General features: G+C 47.9%; 1 protein-coding gene across 3 annotated transcripts in view; it reads left to right on the forward strand.

The window, feature by feature from the left end:
- The first annotated feature begins 10,435 nt into the window (after positions 1-10,435).
- The window catches only part of Mvb12b (multivesicular body subunit 12B), a 150,668-nt gene continuing 143,185 nt past the window's right edge, over positions 10,436-17,918 (forward strand). The window contains exon 1 of one of the 3 annotated variants that reach the window (XM_050161746.1): positions 10,436-10,755. In XM_050161746.1, the coding sequence (XP_050017703.1) occupies positions 10,681-10,755 (75 nt within the window). In that variant the 5' untranslated portion in view covers positions 10,436-10,680. Of the gene's footprint in view, positions 10,756-10,856; positions 10,980-17,918 lie in introns of those variants that run through there. The other 2 variants (XM_050161744.1, XM_050161745.1) reach the window with 2 other exon arrangements.

Raw genomic sequence — 17,918 nt, forward strand, 5'->3', positions numbered from 1 at the left:
ATGGGTATGCCTGTGAGTCAGATGATGTCAGAGGTCTGGAGTCTGGGGCTAGAGAGAACAGGATCTGCTTGCTTCTGGGTGTCAGTGAATGTGGGCACCCACAACTGCATGTCTGTGGCAATTTCCCCGAGTGTCTGTGGCTACCAGGCTGCAAGGCAGCTTGTGAGGAGGGTAGAGAGGGTTCTGTGGATTTGAGAGTTGGAAGAAAACAGAGGATCTGTGTTAGCAGAGGACAGTGGGTGGATCCGGCTGGGTCTGTCACACTGGGACAGAAGCTGAGACTGGGCTGCCTCCAGGGCAAATTTAGGGGCTTGTTGGATCTTGAAAACTGTCACAAACCAGGCATAGAAGCAAAGCAGTGGGCCTGAGTGGAATGTGCTGGAGGGGCTGCTGAGGAACAGCAGGTCCAGGAGAGGATCTGTAGCCATAAAGAAGCCCCTTTGTCTAGACACCATCAGGGCCAGGCTGGGCTCATAACAGCCCTTTCTGCTCTCCACCCAGGTCCTGCTCCCTGATGCCTGCAGCTGTGGGTAGGCGAGACCCTCAGTGCTGGGCCCTCTGGGACTGTGGTCAGTGTTTCATATGCAATGCTCTCCACCAAGCTACAGGTCCGAAAGGGGCAGCTTTTATTCCCGTTGACTACTGGAGGAAGCTGATACCCAACGAGACGGAGGATGTCGCAATCTGAGTTCTCACGGATGGCTCCAGTAGTCCGGGGGTGTTGCTTGGTTGGGAAAGGGAGGGATGAATGAACGAATTGATGAAATGCTGCCTGTGCTTTGGAATAGGGCCCGTGTCCGAGTCCTGGTGAAAACAAGGTTGTGGCTAACCCAGACTCTCCACCATCTGCGTCAGGCCTGAGATACATGAAGCTGATGGTGTTGTTGCTCCATTCTTTTTGAAAACCAGTGACAGACAAAAGGCAGTGACACTGGTCACTCTTGACCCTGAGAGAAGGGACTCTGTCGTCTGCTGGTTCTTCCTCTCCCACCCTCAGAATAACCACATAGACACCAAGGTTCAGCCCTGGCCTGTTCAGTTCAGTGTGTGTGTGTGTGTGTGTGTGTGTGTGTGTGTGTGTGTACATCCCAGCCCCAGCACACATCAACCTGCTCTTTTTCCTCCTTTCCTGCTCTTGGTTTGTGATGTTACAACTGTCTTCATCTTACCAAACAAGCTCAAATGCACGGTTCCTCCAGTCTTGGGGTAGAGGAGGCCATATTGGTTGTGACTGTTGGGCTTTCTCTTGGTAACAGGTTTCCAGTGTGATTGGCATCTTTGGGAGGTCACACCAAGCCAAACCTGTGTTACTAGGCCTAGTTTGTGACTCCAGTGCAGTTGGCGCTGGCTTCCAGGTCCAAGGTTTCTGCTCTGGTCCAGATGAAAATGCTTCTCAGCACAGCGCTGGACTCTGTTTCCTCATTCCCAGACCTAGACAATGATAAGTGTTTTTTCATCTCTTTTGGAGTTCAGCAAAGTCCTGATAGGTAGAGCCACCATTCCTGGTCATTTCTAAGTCTGGGTTACTTTTCTTGTGTCTGAAATACAGATGATAACTGTGTTAGTTAACTTTGTCAACTTGACACAGCCTGGAGCATTGACAGGAAACCCTGATTGATGGATTGGCTAGATCACACTGGCCTGTGGGGATGTCTTGATTAGGAACTGATACAGGATGACCCTGACCACTGTGGGTGGCAGGATCCCTAGGCAGGTGGTTCGGGGCTATATTAAAAAGCTAGCTAAGTATGGGTTTGTGACCAAGCCAGCAAGCAGTGTTTCTTCACCATTTCTGCCTCAGTATCCTACCTCCAGCTTCATGCCTTAAGTTCCTGCCCTGGCTTCCCCCAGTGATGGGTTTTTGACCTGAAAGTGTAAGCTAAAGCAAGTCTTTTCCTCCTCTAGGATGCTACTGGTCAGTGTGCGTTCCCATAGAAACAGAAAAGAAAACAAGAACAATGTCTAATAAGTGATTGATGCTGTTACATCAACCCCAATTTTATAATAAAGGTAAGGGGCTCAGGGACATTAAGTCACCTGCCTGAAGTCACACAGCATTAACATGGCACCTACCAGTGACTCTTACCAGCCTCAGAGATAGACGTTTGAGCAAGGAGGTCTTCAGAATGCCCTGGGTCCACATCGCCATCTGAACACAAACTGAGAGTGCTGGCAGAGCCTGGTGACCCACCAGATTTGCGAACAAAGAAAGCGATTATTGTTACTGTAGGCCACTGTTTGGATAAAGCTTGTCGTATAGTGCTACGTCAGGGACACAGTCCTGTTCCTTACCAGACACAGCTAACACCTGGGACATCATTTGTTCATTCATTTGTTCACTCAGCGAACACACGTAGAGCCCTGCTGTGTCCCAGGCTCTGGGGTAGGCACACAGGAGAGACAAGACAGTGAATGTAGAAAAAAAGTCATTAAATAAGAAAACCCATGGTGGTGACAAGTAGCCATAAGCATCAGGATGAAATTAATACGTTATGGGACTGAAGGACAAGAGCAGGCTTTATGCCTAGGTGATGCCCCCATCATAGGCAGCACTATCTATCTATCTATCTATCCATCCATCTATCATCTATCTATCTATCTATCTATCTATCTATCTATCCATCTATCATCTATCTATCTATCTATCTATCTATCTATCTATCTATCCATCTATCATCTATCTATCTATCTATCTCCTATATTGCTAGCATGCTTATATTCCATGGCCAAAGTGTTCATAAGGCCTACCTCTATATAAAGGCATCTAGGAATCACAAAACAACACAGAAACATGACTGGGAAGCACGGAGTGTATCTACCACAGACAGAAGTAGAAGCTAATTTATGTTTCAGTTGCCACCCCTCTCACTGTGTGAAACTGAATCATGAGCAGCTGTGACTGGGTTCTGAAGGATATCTTTCTAGCTTTCTTTGTTGTGGGGATAACACAGTCTGGCCTGAACCAGCTTAGAGGAACAAAGGGTTTATTTCAGCGTACTCTTCCAGGTCATGCTCCATCATGGAGTTTCTGACGACTTCTACAGCCCAGCACCACCAACCCATGGAATGGGGCTACCCATAGTGGACTGAGTTTGCTGGTACCAATTCACGGTCACGATAATCCTTCCTAGAGAGTCCCACAGGTCAATCTGATATGGGCAATCTCTCAATTGAGACGCCATCTTGAGTATCTCTAGGCTGTGATGTCTTGACAATTGATGCTAACTTGGACAATATTGTCATTTATAGCTTTACATGATGGGTCAGTTCTATATCCTGAACAACAACAAAATCAAATACTGCGGTCTGTATCCTATCTTAGTGTTTTTTTGCTATGATAAAACTTCATGAGCAAAAACAAATTGAAAAAGAAAGTGTTTACGTGACATGTCTTGATCACAGTCAATCTTGAAGGGATGTCAAGGAAAGAACTCAAGAAGCTAGAGGCAGGATCTGATGCAGAGACCATGGAGGAACACTGCTTACCTACTTGCTGCTAAAGGCTTGCTCAGCCTGCCTACAGCACCCAGGACCACCTGCCGGGGTGGCGCCACCCACAGTGAGCTGGGCCCACCCACATCCATTGTCAAGAAAATGCACCACAGGCTTCCCCACAGGAGGCATTTTCTCTAGTCTGTGATGACATAAAACTAGCCAGCACATTGTAGCAGGCTTTTTTGGGCCACCAACAAGCTCCCAAATTATGACATGGAGACTCGGCCTTAGCTTAGCTCTTATTTTAATCTGTTTCTCTATGTCTTGCATTGGGACTTTCTACCTTTCCTCCTGTATGTCCTACTCTGTGTCTGCTTGCGGACTGCTGCCTGACTGGCCCCAGGAGTCTTCTCTCTTTCTCCCTTGTTTTCCTCCTTTTCTTTTTGAGCCTAGACTTCTCCTCCTATTTATTTCCTCTGCCCATCAGCCCTGCCTATCCTTTCTCTGCCTAACTATTGACTGTTCAGCTCCTTATTAGAGCAATCAGGTGCCTTAGGCAGGCAAGGTGAAACAAATGCAACACTTCTTTACATAATTAAACAAATGCAGCATAAACAAAAGTAACACACCTTTACATACTTAAATATCCCACAACAGCATGTAGCCTAAATGAATGCTCACGTCAAAGCTAGAGTTAAAAAATTGAAACCATGAATTCTTAATGAGGGAGGCCCTTGAAGGTGGAAGTCACAAAATAATTCCACACCAGTTCAGAATTATGAATAATAAAGGGTCATTTATTTAGGAGAAACTTACAGATCACTGTCCTAGATAACAGTCCTCTGCCTGAACAGGAACAGAGTCTAGCTGCAGGAAGCAAGAGCTGGGAGCAAGAGAGAGAACACATGCTTTACAGCTACATTTACAGCATCAGAGACCACACCCTAGTGGGCTGGTATCTTAAAGGCTGTTGGCCGAAGGAGCGGAATGTGCTTCCTACAGCACCTCCCCCTTTTGTTCAAATACGAGAGTTCCAAACCCAATACAAAACTATATACACTAGAAAGAGATATCAAGTATAAGATTAGAATTACAACCAGCATAAACAATACTAAGCCAGGAAAGTATGCTAAATGTTTTAATAAACATTCTATCCTAAGAAATCTAAGTCTTGTATAGGAAATGGCTTGGTTAGATCATAAGAGGACAGTAACTATGATTATCTAATCTTCAACCCCATTGAAGACCTGAGAAAGGAGATAATATTAATTGAACAGGCAGGAAGTACAATCAAGCAGCTTCCAAAGTCAGCAATATATGACAGAGACAATTAACTACCTGAGTAATCACACAAAGTCTCATTTGCAATGTTGAACAACAACCAACTTTGGCCAAGGCCTAGCATAACTGAAAGACCATTTTCAGAGGCAGGAAATTTTTCAGAACTGTCTTACCCTGTCTTGGCAAGATTTGACAGTCTTTACCCTTGTGTCCTGCTTGGAGACCACACCCAAGTGGACTGGTATCTTCAAGGCTAGTGACTGAAGGAGCAGAAGGAGTTCCCACAGCAGGCCCTGATCCCCAGACTTTGGGATTTCACGGGCTGGTAAATTCTAAAGATAATTTAGATATCAACCATGCGTTGTTTGCAAAGAAACCAAATGAACCCACCGTGTCTAAAGCAGATTGCAGTCACTAACAAAGAGACATCTTAGTATTTGTGAGCTGGATGGAACAATGGTACTGTATAGAATATTCTTTTCACAGAAAATGGACTGATCTGTTCTTATATATCACCCACATGCATGGACCACCGACACAGATATGCTTAGGTGTCCTAGCTAGAGTTTAGATTAGCTGGCTCCATGGAGTTCTGCTTGAGTATCCTTTATGCTCTAAAAACCGAATGCGTGCTCTGGCACACTATAGAGCTGTGTGCAGTCCCCCACATTCAGCAGCTGCCAGGAAAATTGCTACATTTTATTCAACAGGTCTCCCTCAACACATGCGGAGTGGGAGTTACATTGTAAGTCTGTTTGTCTTCTTTTACTGGAGCATCTTTTTACTCATATGGTGTCCTGTTGGAAGTCAGGTGGACCTCTTATTTTTAATAACTTTGTGTACGTGAGGGACTTTCTCCTTAGGGAACTCACATTGGTTTCTTGTAACAAAATGCCTGAGGTGGGATAATCAAAAGGAATGGAGTTGATCTAGGTTCGTGGTCTAGGTTTTGAGAAGTTCAACAGCACGGCTCTGCAGAGGGCTTCTTGCCATTAGAACACACGGTAGAAAGCAGAATGACAGGTGGACACTGGCAAAACTGGGGAGCAATCAGATACCCGTCAGAAGGTGTAGGGCTGGTGTATAAATAACCTGCCATATACCCAGACAGCGGAAACAAAGGTACTATCAAATGTTTATTATTGCTTTGTGGCAAAGAAAAAACAAACCTTTCAAACTCGTTCCCTCTAGTATTCTGAACATCATGGCTCTCTGCAGTCAACTCACCCTGCAGTAGCACCCCAGACTTTTTTGCTCCTCTTTATTTATAACTCAGAGCCTCGCGATGAACATTTTCCCTCTGTGATGGTCCACTTTAATTGTCAACCTGACACCATCTATGATCACCTGGGAAGAGAGTGATTAAATTGGCCGATGGCTGTGGCTTGAGGGATTGTCTTCATTAAGTTAATCAATGTGAGAAGACCCAGCCCACTGTGGGCAGCACCATTCCCTAGGCAGAACATCCTGAACTAAGAATGGAGAAGTGAGCTATGTACAAGCAAGTGATGCAGACATTCGTTTCTTTCTGCCTTTGACTGTGAACATGACATGACTAGACACTTCCGATTCCTGCCATTGTGACTTCCCTGGAACCGTGAACGGAAACAAACCCTTTCTCCTCACTTAGGTTTCATTGGAGTACTTTATCAGAGTAACAGAAATGAAACAGCAGGTTGCATTTCTTCTCCACCTTCAATGAGTGTCCCATTATAAGTTAAACCTTGGAACAACAACAAAAAAGTCATTAGGAAAACATAATAGCAGCTGTTAATTCTATATGAGAAAAATAAAGACTATTTTTACTCTTCTCTTGATCTTGTTTATTTTAAAAAGGAAGCAAAAAAAAAAAAAGTGTTACCCGGCCACGAGAAGATACAGAGTGGCCTTCTGTGTGTGGAAGTGAGGGGTGTGAGTCTAAACTTCAACTATGTGACATTCTGGAAAAGGTGAAAATTTGGAGATGACTATTTTTATAGTCAGTTGGTTGCCAGAAGTGTGGGAAGGAAGGTTGTACAGGTGTGGGGAGGTGTTCATGGCCAGAAATATACAGTATGGTGTCAAACGCAAAGGACACACACTCTGAGAATGAGCTCTGATGTACGCTCTGGACTTGGGGTGACAATGAAATGTCAATGTGGGTGGGTAGTTGCATGTGTGATGAAGGTAAGGGGTATATGGGGGGCACTGTGCTTTGTGTTCAAATTTGCTATAAACCTAAAACTGTTTTATATAAATACAATCTCCCGAGATGTTAAGAGTTTTACAAGAATCCATGCAGATAAATAGTCGGAAAGACACTATGCTCCTGAGTTGCTAGGACCAGCTTCTTCAAAGAGAATTGGATGTTTGAAGTCTTTCCTTGGGAGACTGGCAACTTGCCTTGTTGGCCCTAGAGTTTAAAGATCATTGGAGGGACAGGCTGTTAGAGTAGCATCCGCCCACCCACACATGGACACAGGCACAGAGAAATGAGAGGGAGGGAAGGGGGAAGGGAGGGAGCATGAGGGAGGGAGGAAGGAAGAGAAACTAGGAAGGGAAGAAAGATGAAGGGAAAGGCCAAGCTAATTTCCTGGCAGGGGTAGGAATGTGTATGGGGGAGATTTTGAAAGGTTGAGCCTCAGAATCGGGCAGTAAATGAGAGGCTGGATAGGAGAGAGGCCATGTGGTGTGCCCCCTGAGTTTGAGGGCCATCTGGGGAAGGGTGTAGGAAGGAAACAAGTAGATATAATTGTAACAAACACTAAACCAAAACATTGGTGAGCTCTCCTGGGACCACCCAAGGTACTAACAGCAGCTCTTGCGGTAGAAGTAACTGGGTTCTTTGTTGACATAGTTGGCTTGATTAGGTTAGGGCGGGTTAGGGCGGTCTTCAGAATAGATAAACTAATTAGAAGTTTCCCTCAGGATTAAATATATGATTCATTATTAATGTATGTGAGGTGTGTGTGTGTGTGTGTGTGTGTGTGTGTGTGTAAGTCAGAGGACAATTTGTGTGAATCCATTCTCTCCTTCTACCCTATAGGTCTCAGGGATCCAACTCAAGTCATCAGGTTTGGCTGCAAGCATCTTTATCCACTGAGCCATCTTTTCAGCCCTATAAGGATATACTTACTATCACAATCCTTTAAAAAGCCTTAATTGCTTTCTTCTCTGGTAACAGAATAGGCCTTTTTTTTTTTAATGGCCTGGCCATCTTGGTAGTTCTAAGTGACCACAACTGTTGAAGCAAATTTCCCAGCTTCCCCTGCAGTGGGGCGTGCTCATGTGGCTATTTCTGGCCAATGCAATCTTCAGCAGATTTGCTGAGACAGTTTCTGGAAGCACTTTGCTTCCCATTTCCTGCCTTGGAAAAGGAGACCATGACATCTGAAGCAGGGGAGCAAGCCACAAGGAAAAAGAACCAACCTGAGACTAGTGTACAATGCAAGAACCAATGAGGATGCCAGTGCCCAATTGAAGGACAAACCCAAGGATGCTAGTGCCCAGTGGAAGGACTAACCCGAGGATGCTAGTGCCCAGTGGAAGGACATGCACTCTTTGCTTTGTTTTTATGTGTATGGGCCTGAGTGTGTACCATGTGAATGCAGGTGCTTGAAGAGGCCAGAAGAGAGCTTCAGATATTCTGGAACTGGAATTTCAGGTAATTGTGAGCAGTCTAATGTGGATGCTGGACCTGAACCTAGCTCTTCTCTGAGAGCAGCAAGTGCCAAGCTCTCCAGCCCCAGGATGTGTGCTCTTAATGACTGTTCCCACATAAGGACACTGAAGGAAGAGGACTGGCGTCCAGTGAAACACGGGCATCATGTTCCTAAGTGAGATGAATACCTTAACATAGAAATGATGCTTTGTGTGTAAACAATCTCTAAGAGACAGTGAAAGTTAAAGATCAGTGTTTGGCCTAAATATCTTTACGCATAGCAGAATATTTATAAATAAATACAAGTGCATGCAAATTTGACATTTATATACAAAGTGCATTATATTTTATAACCTGGTGTGTATGCATGTGTGTACATGCATGGGTGTGTCTGTGTTCCTATGTGTGTGGGTGTATATGTATGTGCAGATATGTGTGGAGGCCAGAAGTGGACATTGGGTGTTGACTTCATGAGGTGCACTCCTTAATGTGTTGAGACAGTTTTTGAGTGGGGCCTGGGGCTCTCTTACAAGGCTTAGATCCATGGCTAGTGAACTCCAAAGACCTGCCTGCATGCTTCCCCAGTGTTGGGATTACAAGTACAAACCATCATGCCCAGCCGAACTCAGGCTCTTACGCTTGCATGACAAATACTTTACTCCCTACCCTCAGAACCTGCTTTTTACTGAACAAAATACCATGGAGATCATAGAGTTTGGGCTAGTTTTACAGCAAACTGAATCAGAAACTACACTTTTATTTAGAAGGCTGACAGCCATATTCTTAAGTGTGTCTGTCTATGGTTGTGATTCATACAGTGGGAGGTTAACTGATGAGCTTTGAAATGAGTGGGCTTGGCCCAGCTGATTCTGGGGAATGGCTGACTCCATAAGCGAGCCGGGTTTTTGTTTTACTGCTGGACATTACAGAGGCTTCTATGTTTTAACACTGACTGTAAGTTTCCCAAAGGTGGCCAGACGGGTGGCACACAGTACTCTGTTAGATAGCAGACAGCTTTTATCAAAGCACATCCATCCCGCTCTCTAGGGACAGCACTCCACACTTGTGTTCTTTGGCCTAATCTCTGCTGGATCTTGGTATCCGGGTTATGATGAACCTGGAGATACATTATTTTTTCTTTTTCCTTGTAGCAGTTTTGTTTGTCTTTATTTTTGGACACAGGGTCTCCCTACGAAGCCCTGGCTGTCCTGGAACTCACTATGTAGACTAGGTCTGGCCTTAAACTCACAGAGATCAGCCTGCCTCTGCCTCTTGAGTGCTAGAATTAAAAGCGATCGATCGCCACCACACCGGGCTTTGTAGCAGCTTAATAACACAGATTGTCTGTTCCCTCATGGCGTGATTGGACTTATGGTGGACCTATGTGTTTCTGGGTGGCACAGATGCCTGGAATGCATGCACACATTTGGCTATTATCCCCACGGGATCTTTGGCTCCACGGACACTTCTGCTTGGCACACTAGCTTCAGGATCTGGCTATTCTGGAAAAGCCTGGGATGTGTAACTATGAGTCTTGGTGCATGAGCAAATCAAGCTGGCTACTGTGTATGATTTTAAATGTCCAGTTAGCACACATCCCCTTCAGGGCTGCAGGCCTGGCTGTGTAGGGGGAGGTGGTTCAGGGATCAAAGGCTGTTGTTGCCTTTCTGTCCAGCCTGAGGGCTCTGCTCCATTACATTGTGACTTCTTGTGAGGTTTCATAGGCACTGCAGGGGCAGGTATCCTAATCTAGATGCCTCCTCAAGGCTTGCCCCCAGGCCTCTGTGGGTAAATCATTCGCCCAGCAAGAGGGGCGAGCTGAGACCTGCTCTGAGCTTGGGGTCAGTCTGAGGCCCCAGCTGCGCCCCCACGTTAGGTCAGCTGGGCAGTGGGAAGAGCAGAGGGGATTGCCCTGGGGTGCAGTCAAGCCTACAAGGGCCAGGTGGGAGGGTGTCCCTGAAAGGGCCACTCCGGGCCTGCAGGCCTGGTGTCAGAGCGTCTTCCAGGGACCTACGGCCGGCCGGCCGAGCTGAGCGGTGGACGAAGGGGACGGCACAAGGCCTAGCGGAGCCAAGCGGAGGACCACTGGGGGCGGGGACCGAGGGCGCCGGGGGCCACAGGGCGGTGCGCTCCCGGCTCCACCGCAGGCAGCGCGCCCCTCCCGCCCCGGCCCCGGCCCTCGCCGCAGCCGCCGTTGCCGCCGCCGCCGCCAGGCCGCGCCCCGCCCCTCGCCGCCGCCGCTCCCGGGGAGGCTGCGCTCGAGCTGCGGCGCCGGCTGCAGCCGCCTGGGCCCCGGGCCCGGCTCCTCCCGCGCCGCCCGGGCGATGAGAAGCTGCTTCTGCGTGAGACGGAGCCGGGACCCGCCGCCGCCGCAGCCGCCGCCGCCCCAGCGGGGAACAGTTAAGTGAGGCCCGCGCGGGAGGACGGGCGGGGGCGGGCGGGCGCGGGAGGAGCCGGCCGGGCCCAGGCCTGCGGGCTGCGCGCCCGGCCCCGCGTGGTGACAGGCCCGGGAGGGCGGCCTCCGCCAGGCGCGGTGCTGCAGGCTCCCGGGGCTCCGGCTCGGCCTTGAGGCTGGAGCGAGCTGGGGACTCGAGTGGCAGCCCCGCTCCGAGGGTGGAGCCAGGTGAGGGGCGACAGGCTTCACGGGGGCACACGCTGGGGACAGTTCCCTGGACTCGCTTGGCCTGGGGTCCGGCTCTCTGCTGTCACGTGGGTGCGGTTGAGCACCTGACCCTCAGGCATCATTACCTGGGGGTACCCAAACTGTAGGGCACCTGTCTGCAAGGTGACCAACCATCCAGGAAGCACGGCGGGCTTGATGATGCAACCTCCCCTTGCAATGGCTCCAGCCAGGACAAGTGAGGCCTAAAGGGGCTGCTTGGCACAGCACCAGGGAACACATCCTCAGAGACAGGAACTGTGAATGAGGTAGACCCAGGAGCATCTTTGTTTCCTTTGTCTTCAGCACACAGCTGACCCTGCGTTATCAGCCTATCTCTCTTCTGTCCCCTGACCCCCAGGACCTGTTCAGCAAGACAAGGGGGAAAACGACAGGCAGGCCCAAGGCAAATGGCCATTGCCTCTTCTCCCTGCCCCCACATGAGACCCAGAGCGCCTGAATTTCAGCCACATTGGCAGACAGAAGGCAGGGCTTCTCTTTCAGGGCCTTTGTCTCTAGTGGTGCCTTCTTGGAGAGAATGTTTCCCGACAGCTGGCTGGATCCTATCTCCTTTTACCAGGACTGCCAAATCTTATCAGCTGCCTTAGAAAAGTTAGAAGATAAGCCCAGGAGAATCCTATAGTAAATGACAAACTCCGAGTAGGCGGGGGTTAGTTACCAGAGATGGTGGCACCTTTCTTGCCAGCTGGGAAATCACTTGGGGATGCTTTGAGGAATTGTGCCACACTCAGTGTTTAAGCGAGTCTCTGAGAATTGGGGCTTCTGCAAAGGCTCGGTCACCAAGACCCATGGAGGTTGATTGACCGTGGTGGCTGGTTCATTGAGTATAATAGCATCACCTTGTCTCCTCATCGTCCCTCCCTTTCTCTGGTACTGTGTCCCTGATACAGGCTAGCGACCTTTGCTGTGCCTATGTTGGTGGACCTTGACCACTTCAAGAATACTTCACTAAGGTTAAATCAGGGGCTTTAGAATGAGACCCTGCTTGTGTCTGGCTTTTTTTTTTTTTTTTTAACGTGCTGCCATTTCCTGGTATGTAGACTGAAGCTAATGAGTCTGTCATAGGGTTCTGGTGGGTAGAAATGAAGTGTTGCATGAGAAGCTAACATAGGGCCTGCCTTGGTGTGGTGAGTTACCAGTAAAAGCAGTTAGCAACCTTCCAGGGGCCCAGGATCAAACCTGTGCAAATGGGTGAGCTCAGCCACTGTGCTCCATCTGCTAGCCCAGTTAGCAGTTACTGTTAGACATTTGGTTACTTAGTTTATTTTCGAGTGCCTGTTTGCAGGCATAAGAACGACCTTCTCAGGGCAATAGGAAGCTATGGTATAGTGATTCGGCTTGAGTCTGAGGGCTCGGGCTGAGTTTTGTACCATTCTTTAGACTGTAGGTGACCCTAGTAAAGCCCCCTTTCTTTCTGGAATCCCCATTTTCTTAATTGTAAAAGTGGCTTACAAATAATACTTACCCCATAAGGATCATCAATCAGGAAGGCACTTGACCTTTCAAGAGGTGGAGAGCCTCATGAAAATTAAGTGCGAGCCAGCACTCAGCAGTTGCTTGCATGATTTGCTGCTGGGGTCAGGCCCCACCAGAAAAAGAATTCAGGGATATCTTGACTTTGTACATGTCACAAGACCACGTGGCCATGTGAATGCAATGGCTGAATGCCCTCTCAACGCTTGAGGAGTAAGGGAGAGTCCCAACATTGAGTTTCTGTCCATGTCATGGCAGAGCTGCCTGAGGGCATCAGAAGCCACGTGGTGTGGGTCCCTCTGCTGTGGCCAGCTAGGAGTGCTCAGTGCTTCATGTCCAAGAGCAGTGGCCTCACCACACAGCCACACAGTGATGGCGTTGGAGTTGAGGACGGAAAGTGTCAAGTGCTGTTGGGACGAGGAAGGTGGCGAATGACCGCATGGCTGGGTGTGGTTGGCTGATGACACGGTTACTGGCTGTGGATGGTGAGCAGAGCCCTCTTTGGCAGTTGCTGGTGCGGGGCCACTGGATGCCTACAGCCAACTGCTTTCTGTCCTGGGGCTTTCCTCAACCTTCACCTTACTGTGCTGCCCCAGGGAACTGTGGTTTCCCAGTGCTGTCTGCAGAGCAGGGGTCTAAGTCAGTCCCTCACTCCAGCTGCCTGGCAGGAGAGCCACCACCAGCAGGGTGTGTGATATCACCTCCCTTGTCCTGGACACCCTGTGGGCAGTGTTTGGTTTAGTTGACACACTCCTGGTGAAATGCTAAGCTTGTCCTGGCAGAAATATGAGAGCCCCATGGGCCCAGATCCCAGGGCCACACACAGGAGCTCAGAACCTCAGCTTCTCTGGGGAAGGAGGACCCTCTATTGCCTTCTAGCTTACTTAGTAAAAACAATGTGTTCCTGTATTCTTTTTATCTATAGATACAGGCATGTGTGCATATGCCACATCCATTCTTAAAAAACTAAAAAACTAGATACTGACAGAATGTTCAAATGAGTGCCCCTATGGCCCGTAAAGGAGAGATGTACATGATCTTTTTAAAGATGAGCTTTGTGCCTGATAGCAGGCGAGGGTAGCATGTGTGGAGGTCAGAGGACAGCTCTAGGAGTTGGTTCACTCCTTCTACCATGTTTGCCCCAGGAATCAAACCTAGGTCAGAAGACTTAGTGACAAGTTCCTTGAGCTGCTGAACCATCGTCCTGACCCATAGGAGAGTTTAAGATTTTATTTTAAATTATCTGTGTGTGTGTGTGTGTGTGTGTGTGTGTGTGTATAGGCATGTATACATGTGTGCAGGTACTCATGGAGGCCAGAAGAGGGTGTTGGAGCCCCTGGAACTCAAGGGGGGTTGTGAGCCAGCCAACACAGGTTCTGGGAACCAAATGTGGGTCCTCTGCAAGAGCAGTACACTGTCTTAACCCCTGAGCCATCTCTCCAGTCCCATACGTAAGTTCTTAATGAGCCAAACCAGCCAGTGAAGTTTATGGAAATGCAGACTCCTGGGCTTCATTTCCAGACTTCACTGAGGCAGAATGTCCAGGAAAGGGACCCCAGAACCTGCACACTTAGTAAGCTCATTTGGAGTGTTCTATGTCTGCTGAGATCTGAGACCCACAGTTCTAGACACTTAGAAAATTGGTAAGTGGGGACAGCATCAACTTTACCAACTTAGCCAGGGGCAAGTGTATAGATCGGTGGCAGTAACTAGGACATAGTTGTGCAACTGATCTGTGGAACTTTTCTCTCTCTCTCTCTCTCTCTCTCTCTCTCTCTCTGTCTCTCTCTCTCTCTCTCTCTCTCTCTCTCTCTCTCTCTCTCTCTCTCTCTCTCTCTCTCTCTCTCTCTCTCTCTCTCTCTCTCTCTCTCTCTCTCTCTCTCTCTCTCTCTCTCTGTGGAGGTCAGAGGTCAGCCTCAGGTGCTATTCCTCCTCAGAACCTTCCGCATTGTTTTTTGAGGCAGGGTCTCTCATTGGTCTGGGTTTATGATAATCGGCCAGGCTGGCCTAGGCTGTCCAGAAAGCTTCCTATCTCTGTCTCCTCAGCACTGGGATTACAAGCATGGGTTACCACTTCTGGCTTTTTATTTATATATTTATTTATTTAAAAATTTATTTTACGTGTATTTATTTTGCTTTGTATGTATGTCTGTACACTGTGTGCATGCCTGGTGCCCGTAGAGGATGGAAGAAGGTATCAGATCGCCTGAAACTGGGGTTGCAGATGGCTGTAAGCCAACATGTAGGTGCTAGGAATTGAACCCAGATCCTTTGGAAGAGCAACCAGTGCTCTTTACAGCTGAGCCATTTGTCCAGCACTACCCACCCACCTCCATCTGACTTTTTGTCTTGAGTTCTGGGGGCTGAACTTGGGTCATCCTGTATTTTCAAGGCTGAATCATTTCTCCAGACCTAATTGCTAGACTTTTTTTTTTTTGCTTGCAAAATTGAAAGCATTAAACAACTCCCCATGTCCCTTTTTTACGGCTCCTGGCAGCCTCCATTCCACTTTCTGTCTCCCTGAGTAAGACCGTGCTGGGAGCCTTATGGACTGGAATGCTGCTATGTGTAACTTTTTCTGGCTGCCTTATTTTACTTAGCACAATATCCTCACAGTTTGTCACGTTATGGTGTGGGTCAGATTTTCCCTCCTTTTGAGGGTTGAATGAATGTTGATTGAACATATTGATTGTATTTCATTTGCCCATTCATCATGTTTTGGTCATTGAATAAGGCTGCTCTGACTCTGGTTTCAATTCTTTGTGGTATATAGCTAGAAATGGATCATATGGAAACTTTTTTTTTTTGTTTGTACGTTTGTTTTTTGTCTTTTTGGTTTTTTGAGACAGGGTTTCTCTGTGTTCTGGAACTAGCTCTGTAGACCAGGCTGGCCTCAAACTCACAGAGATCCACCTGCTTCTGCCTCGTGAGTATAAGACAGTTTTCACTGTGGTTGGGTTTTAACTTGCATTTTCGATGGACTTCCTAGTTGAACATCTTTTCCTGTGCCATGCATAGTCCATGCGTTGCTCACCCATGGAGAAATGTTTGTTCTCATTTTCCCACTAACAAACGTGTGAGTTGACTTTTGTTGAGCCGTTGTTCTTCATAGGACCCCTCATCACATATCTGTGAGCAGATATAGTTGACAGATATCTTCCCCCAGCCTTTGAGTTGTCTTTTTACTCTGTTGATTGTGTCCTCTGATGCAATTCTGATTGTTTTATTCACAAAATAATTACATAGAGAAAATGTATCTACTACTCCAGCTTCATGTGGTGAAAACTCAGGCCTGGGTTGAATGATTTGTGTAGAGCCAAACAGCTGTGAGTGTCTGAGCGTTGGCTGGCATTCTGGTCTGACTTGAAAGCTGTGCCTTCTCCATTACTATGCTCTGCTGGCCATCCTACACTGACTGATAACATAAGGGGGCCTGGGAGATTTGAAGGAACTCGTGTAGGTGGGAGAAACATAGCTGAGTCCTGGCATACCTTGCTTCAGACCGCTGGCTGGCCTTGGCCTTGGAGCTGCACCTTACCCTATGGACTGGACAGCAGTGTTGTTTTCCTTTCGTTTTTTTTTTTTTTTTTTTGAGACATTTCTCTGTGTAGCCCTGGCTGTTCTGAAACTCACTTTGTAGACCAAGTTGGACTCAGACTCACAGAGATCCGCCTGCCTCTGCCTCCCGAGTGCTGGGATTAAAGGTGTGCACCATACCTGGCACCATTTTTTTAAAAATTGTGTTTAGTTGGACTTTGTTTGTTTGTTTTGACATTTCATAAACTTTTTTTCAGAGCCCATCTGCTGCTTGCTGTGCCCCCAGAAGTCGCTCTTTGTTCATACCATTGTGTCTTTGTCAATGTCTTCGAAACTTGTACCATCCCCACCATCTGTTTTCTAGGGAGACAGCTCTTCCCTCTAAAGGAGGTGCCCCATCATTTGCAGCCCCATGCCTTGGGGAGATTCTCTGAAGCCTGGGTTCACATCTCGTCTGTTGCCGCCACTCAGCATTGTAAAGCTTCTCCCAGTTCGCATTATCCAGCCTACCCCAGACCCAGAGCGTGGGTAGGGAGTGAGTTTGCTGTTGATGAACAAGCTCCTTAGGACAGTCTCCCTGCAGCCAGCTAGGACAGCTTTAGCCCCTGCAAGGCCCTCATCCATCACCATTGCATTGAGATCCACTTTAGAAAAGTCTAGAAGACTGCAGGGTGTCCTCCCTCCACAGGTATGTACTTCTGTGGTTGAGGTTGTTCTTCAGAACATCAGTGACCCTGCCTGGGGTCCCATCAGAAGGGGACAGATAAGTTTGCTTCTACTGCAGTTTCCTTAATCCAGTGAAACTTGGGCAGTATTTGAGAAGGCAAGAACCTCGTTTATTCATTCTTTATCCATACATAGGCCATGTATTGAGCACCTAGTATGAGCATGGCTCTGTGGTACACTTAGCACACCTTTGAACAGTTTGAGGAAAGTGCATAGTCTGATTGTGCATGCATCTTTGTTCACACTTGTTCTCATGAGCATATGAGTATGATAAAACCACCTGCTAAGGATGATATTAGATCTTTGGGTGCCGGCACCTGTCTGGATGGGTAACTGGAGAAGGCTCAGGAAAATTCGAGGGATGCCTGGATGTTGAATGGCAGGATAGGGTGAGCGAGAAGCTGAGTACTCTTGGCTGACCTGTGATGGGGAGGGAGAAGCTGGGGAACCCAGTCTGAGATTCTTCTCAAAGGAGGGTCACCTTCAAGTTCGTTCCGTCTTATTCATTCATTATTTTCTTATCAAACATGTAATAAGGGCCTGCAATGGGGTTCTTGAACTGCAGGTGGTGACCAGCTGTTTGATCAGCTGGGATCCCGTGAGAATGCAGCTTTTTAGGCTCCTTGCCCAAGTCCCTGGCAGCCCTCTGGAGTCTGTTTCTAGTATAGGGCTCAGGGCTGTCGGTATTAGCAGCTACCCAGGAGGCACTCCTGCATCCAAGCTGCCATCAGAAAGTCAGCAGACCCCTGCTGCCAGATGTAGGAGAATATCCTTCGTCCTAGCTCTTCACAGATGTCTGCTCTGTTAGGGGGGAGGCGGGAGATTGTGAGCCAGGTTGGGGGTGTCAATGGGATATGCAGGTGAAGTCGGCTAGTAGGTTACCAGATACACCCCTGAGTCTTAGGAGAGAACCGGAAGGCTCTTGTGGAAGCTGTCAGCTGTCAGATGGACTGAATAGACTGACGAATGTCCTAGAGAAACACTCAAGATGGGAAAGCCAGAAAAGATACGGGCTGTAAGGTAACACGGCATTTCTCCTCCACTTACACTGGCCATCAGACAGCGGTATGACTCATTTATACTATGGTGTAACATAAAAGGATCCTTGCTCCTGGGACCTCCTAGGATGATTGTTTTTGCTGGGCA

This window comes from Alexandromys fortis, unplaced genomic scaffold (genome assembly GCF_014885135.2).
Source record: "Alexandromys fortis isolate MF-2015 unplaced genomic scaffold, M_Fortis_MF-2015_v1.1 scaffold_74, whole genome shotgun sequence".
NCBI lineage: Eukaryota > Metazoa > Chordata > Mammalia > Rodentia > Cricetidae > Alexandromys > Alexandromys fortis.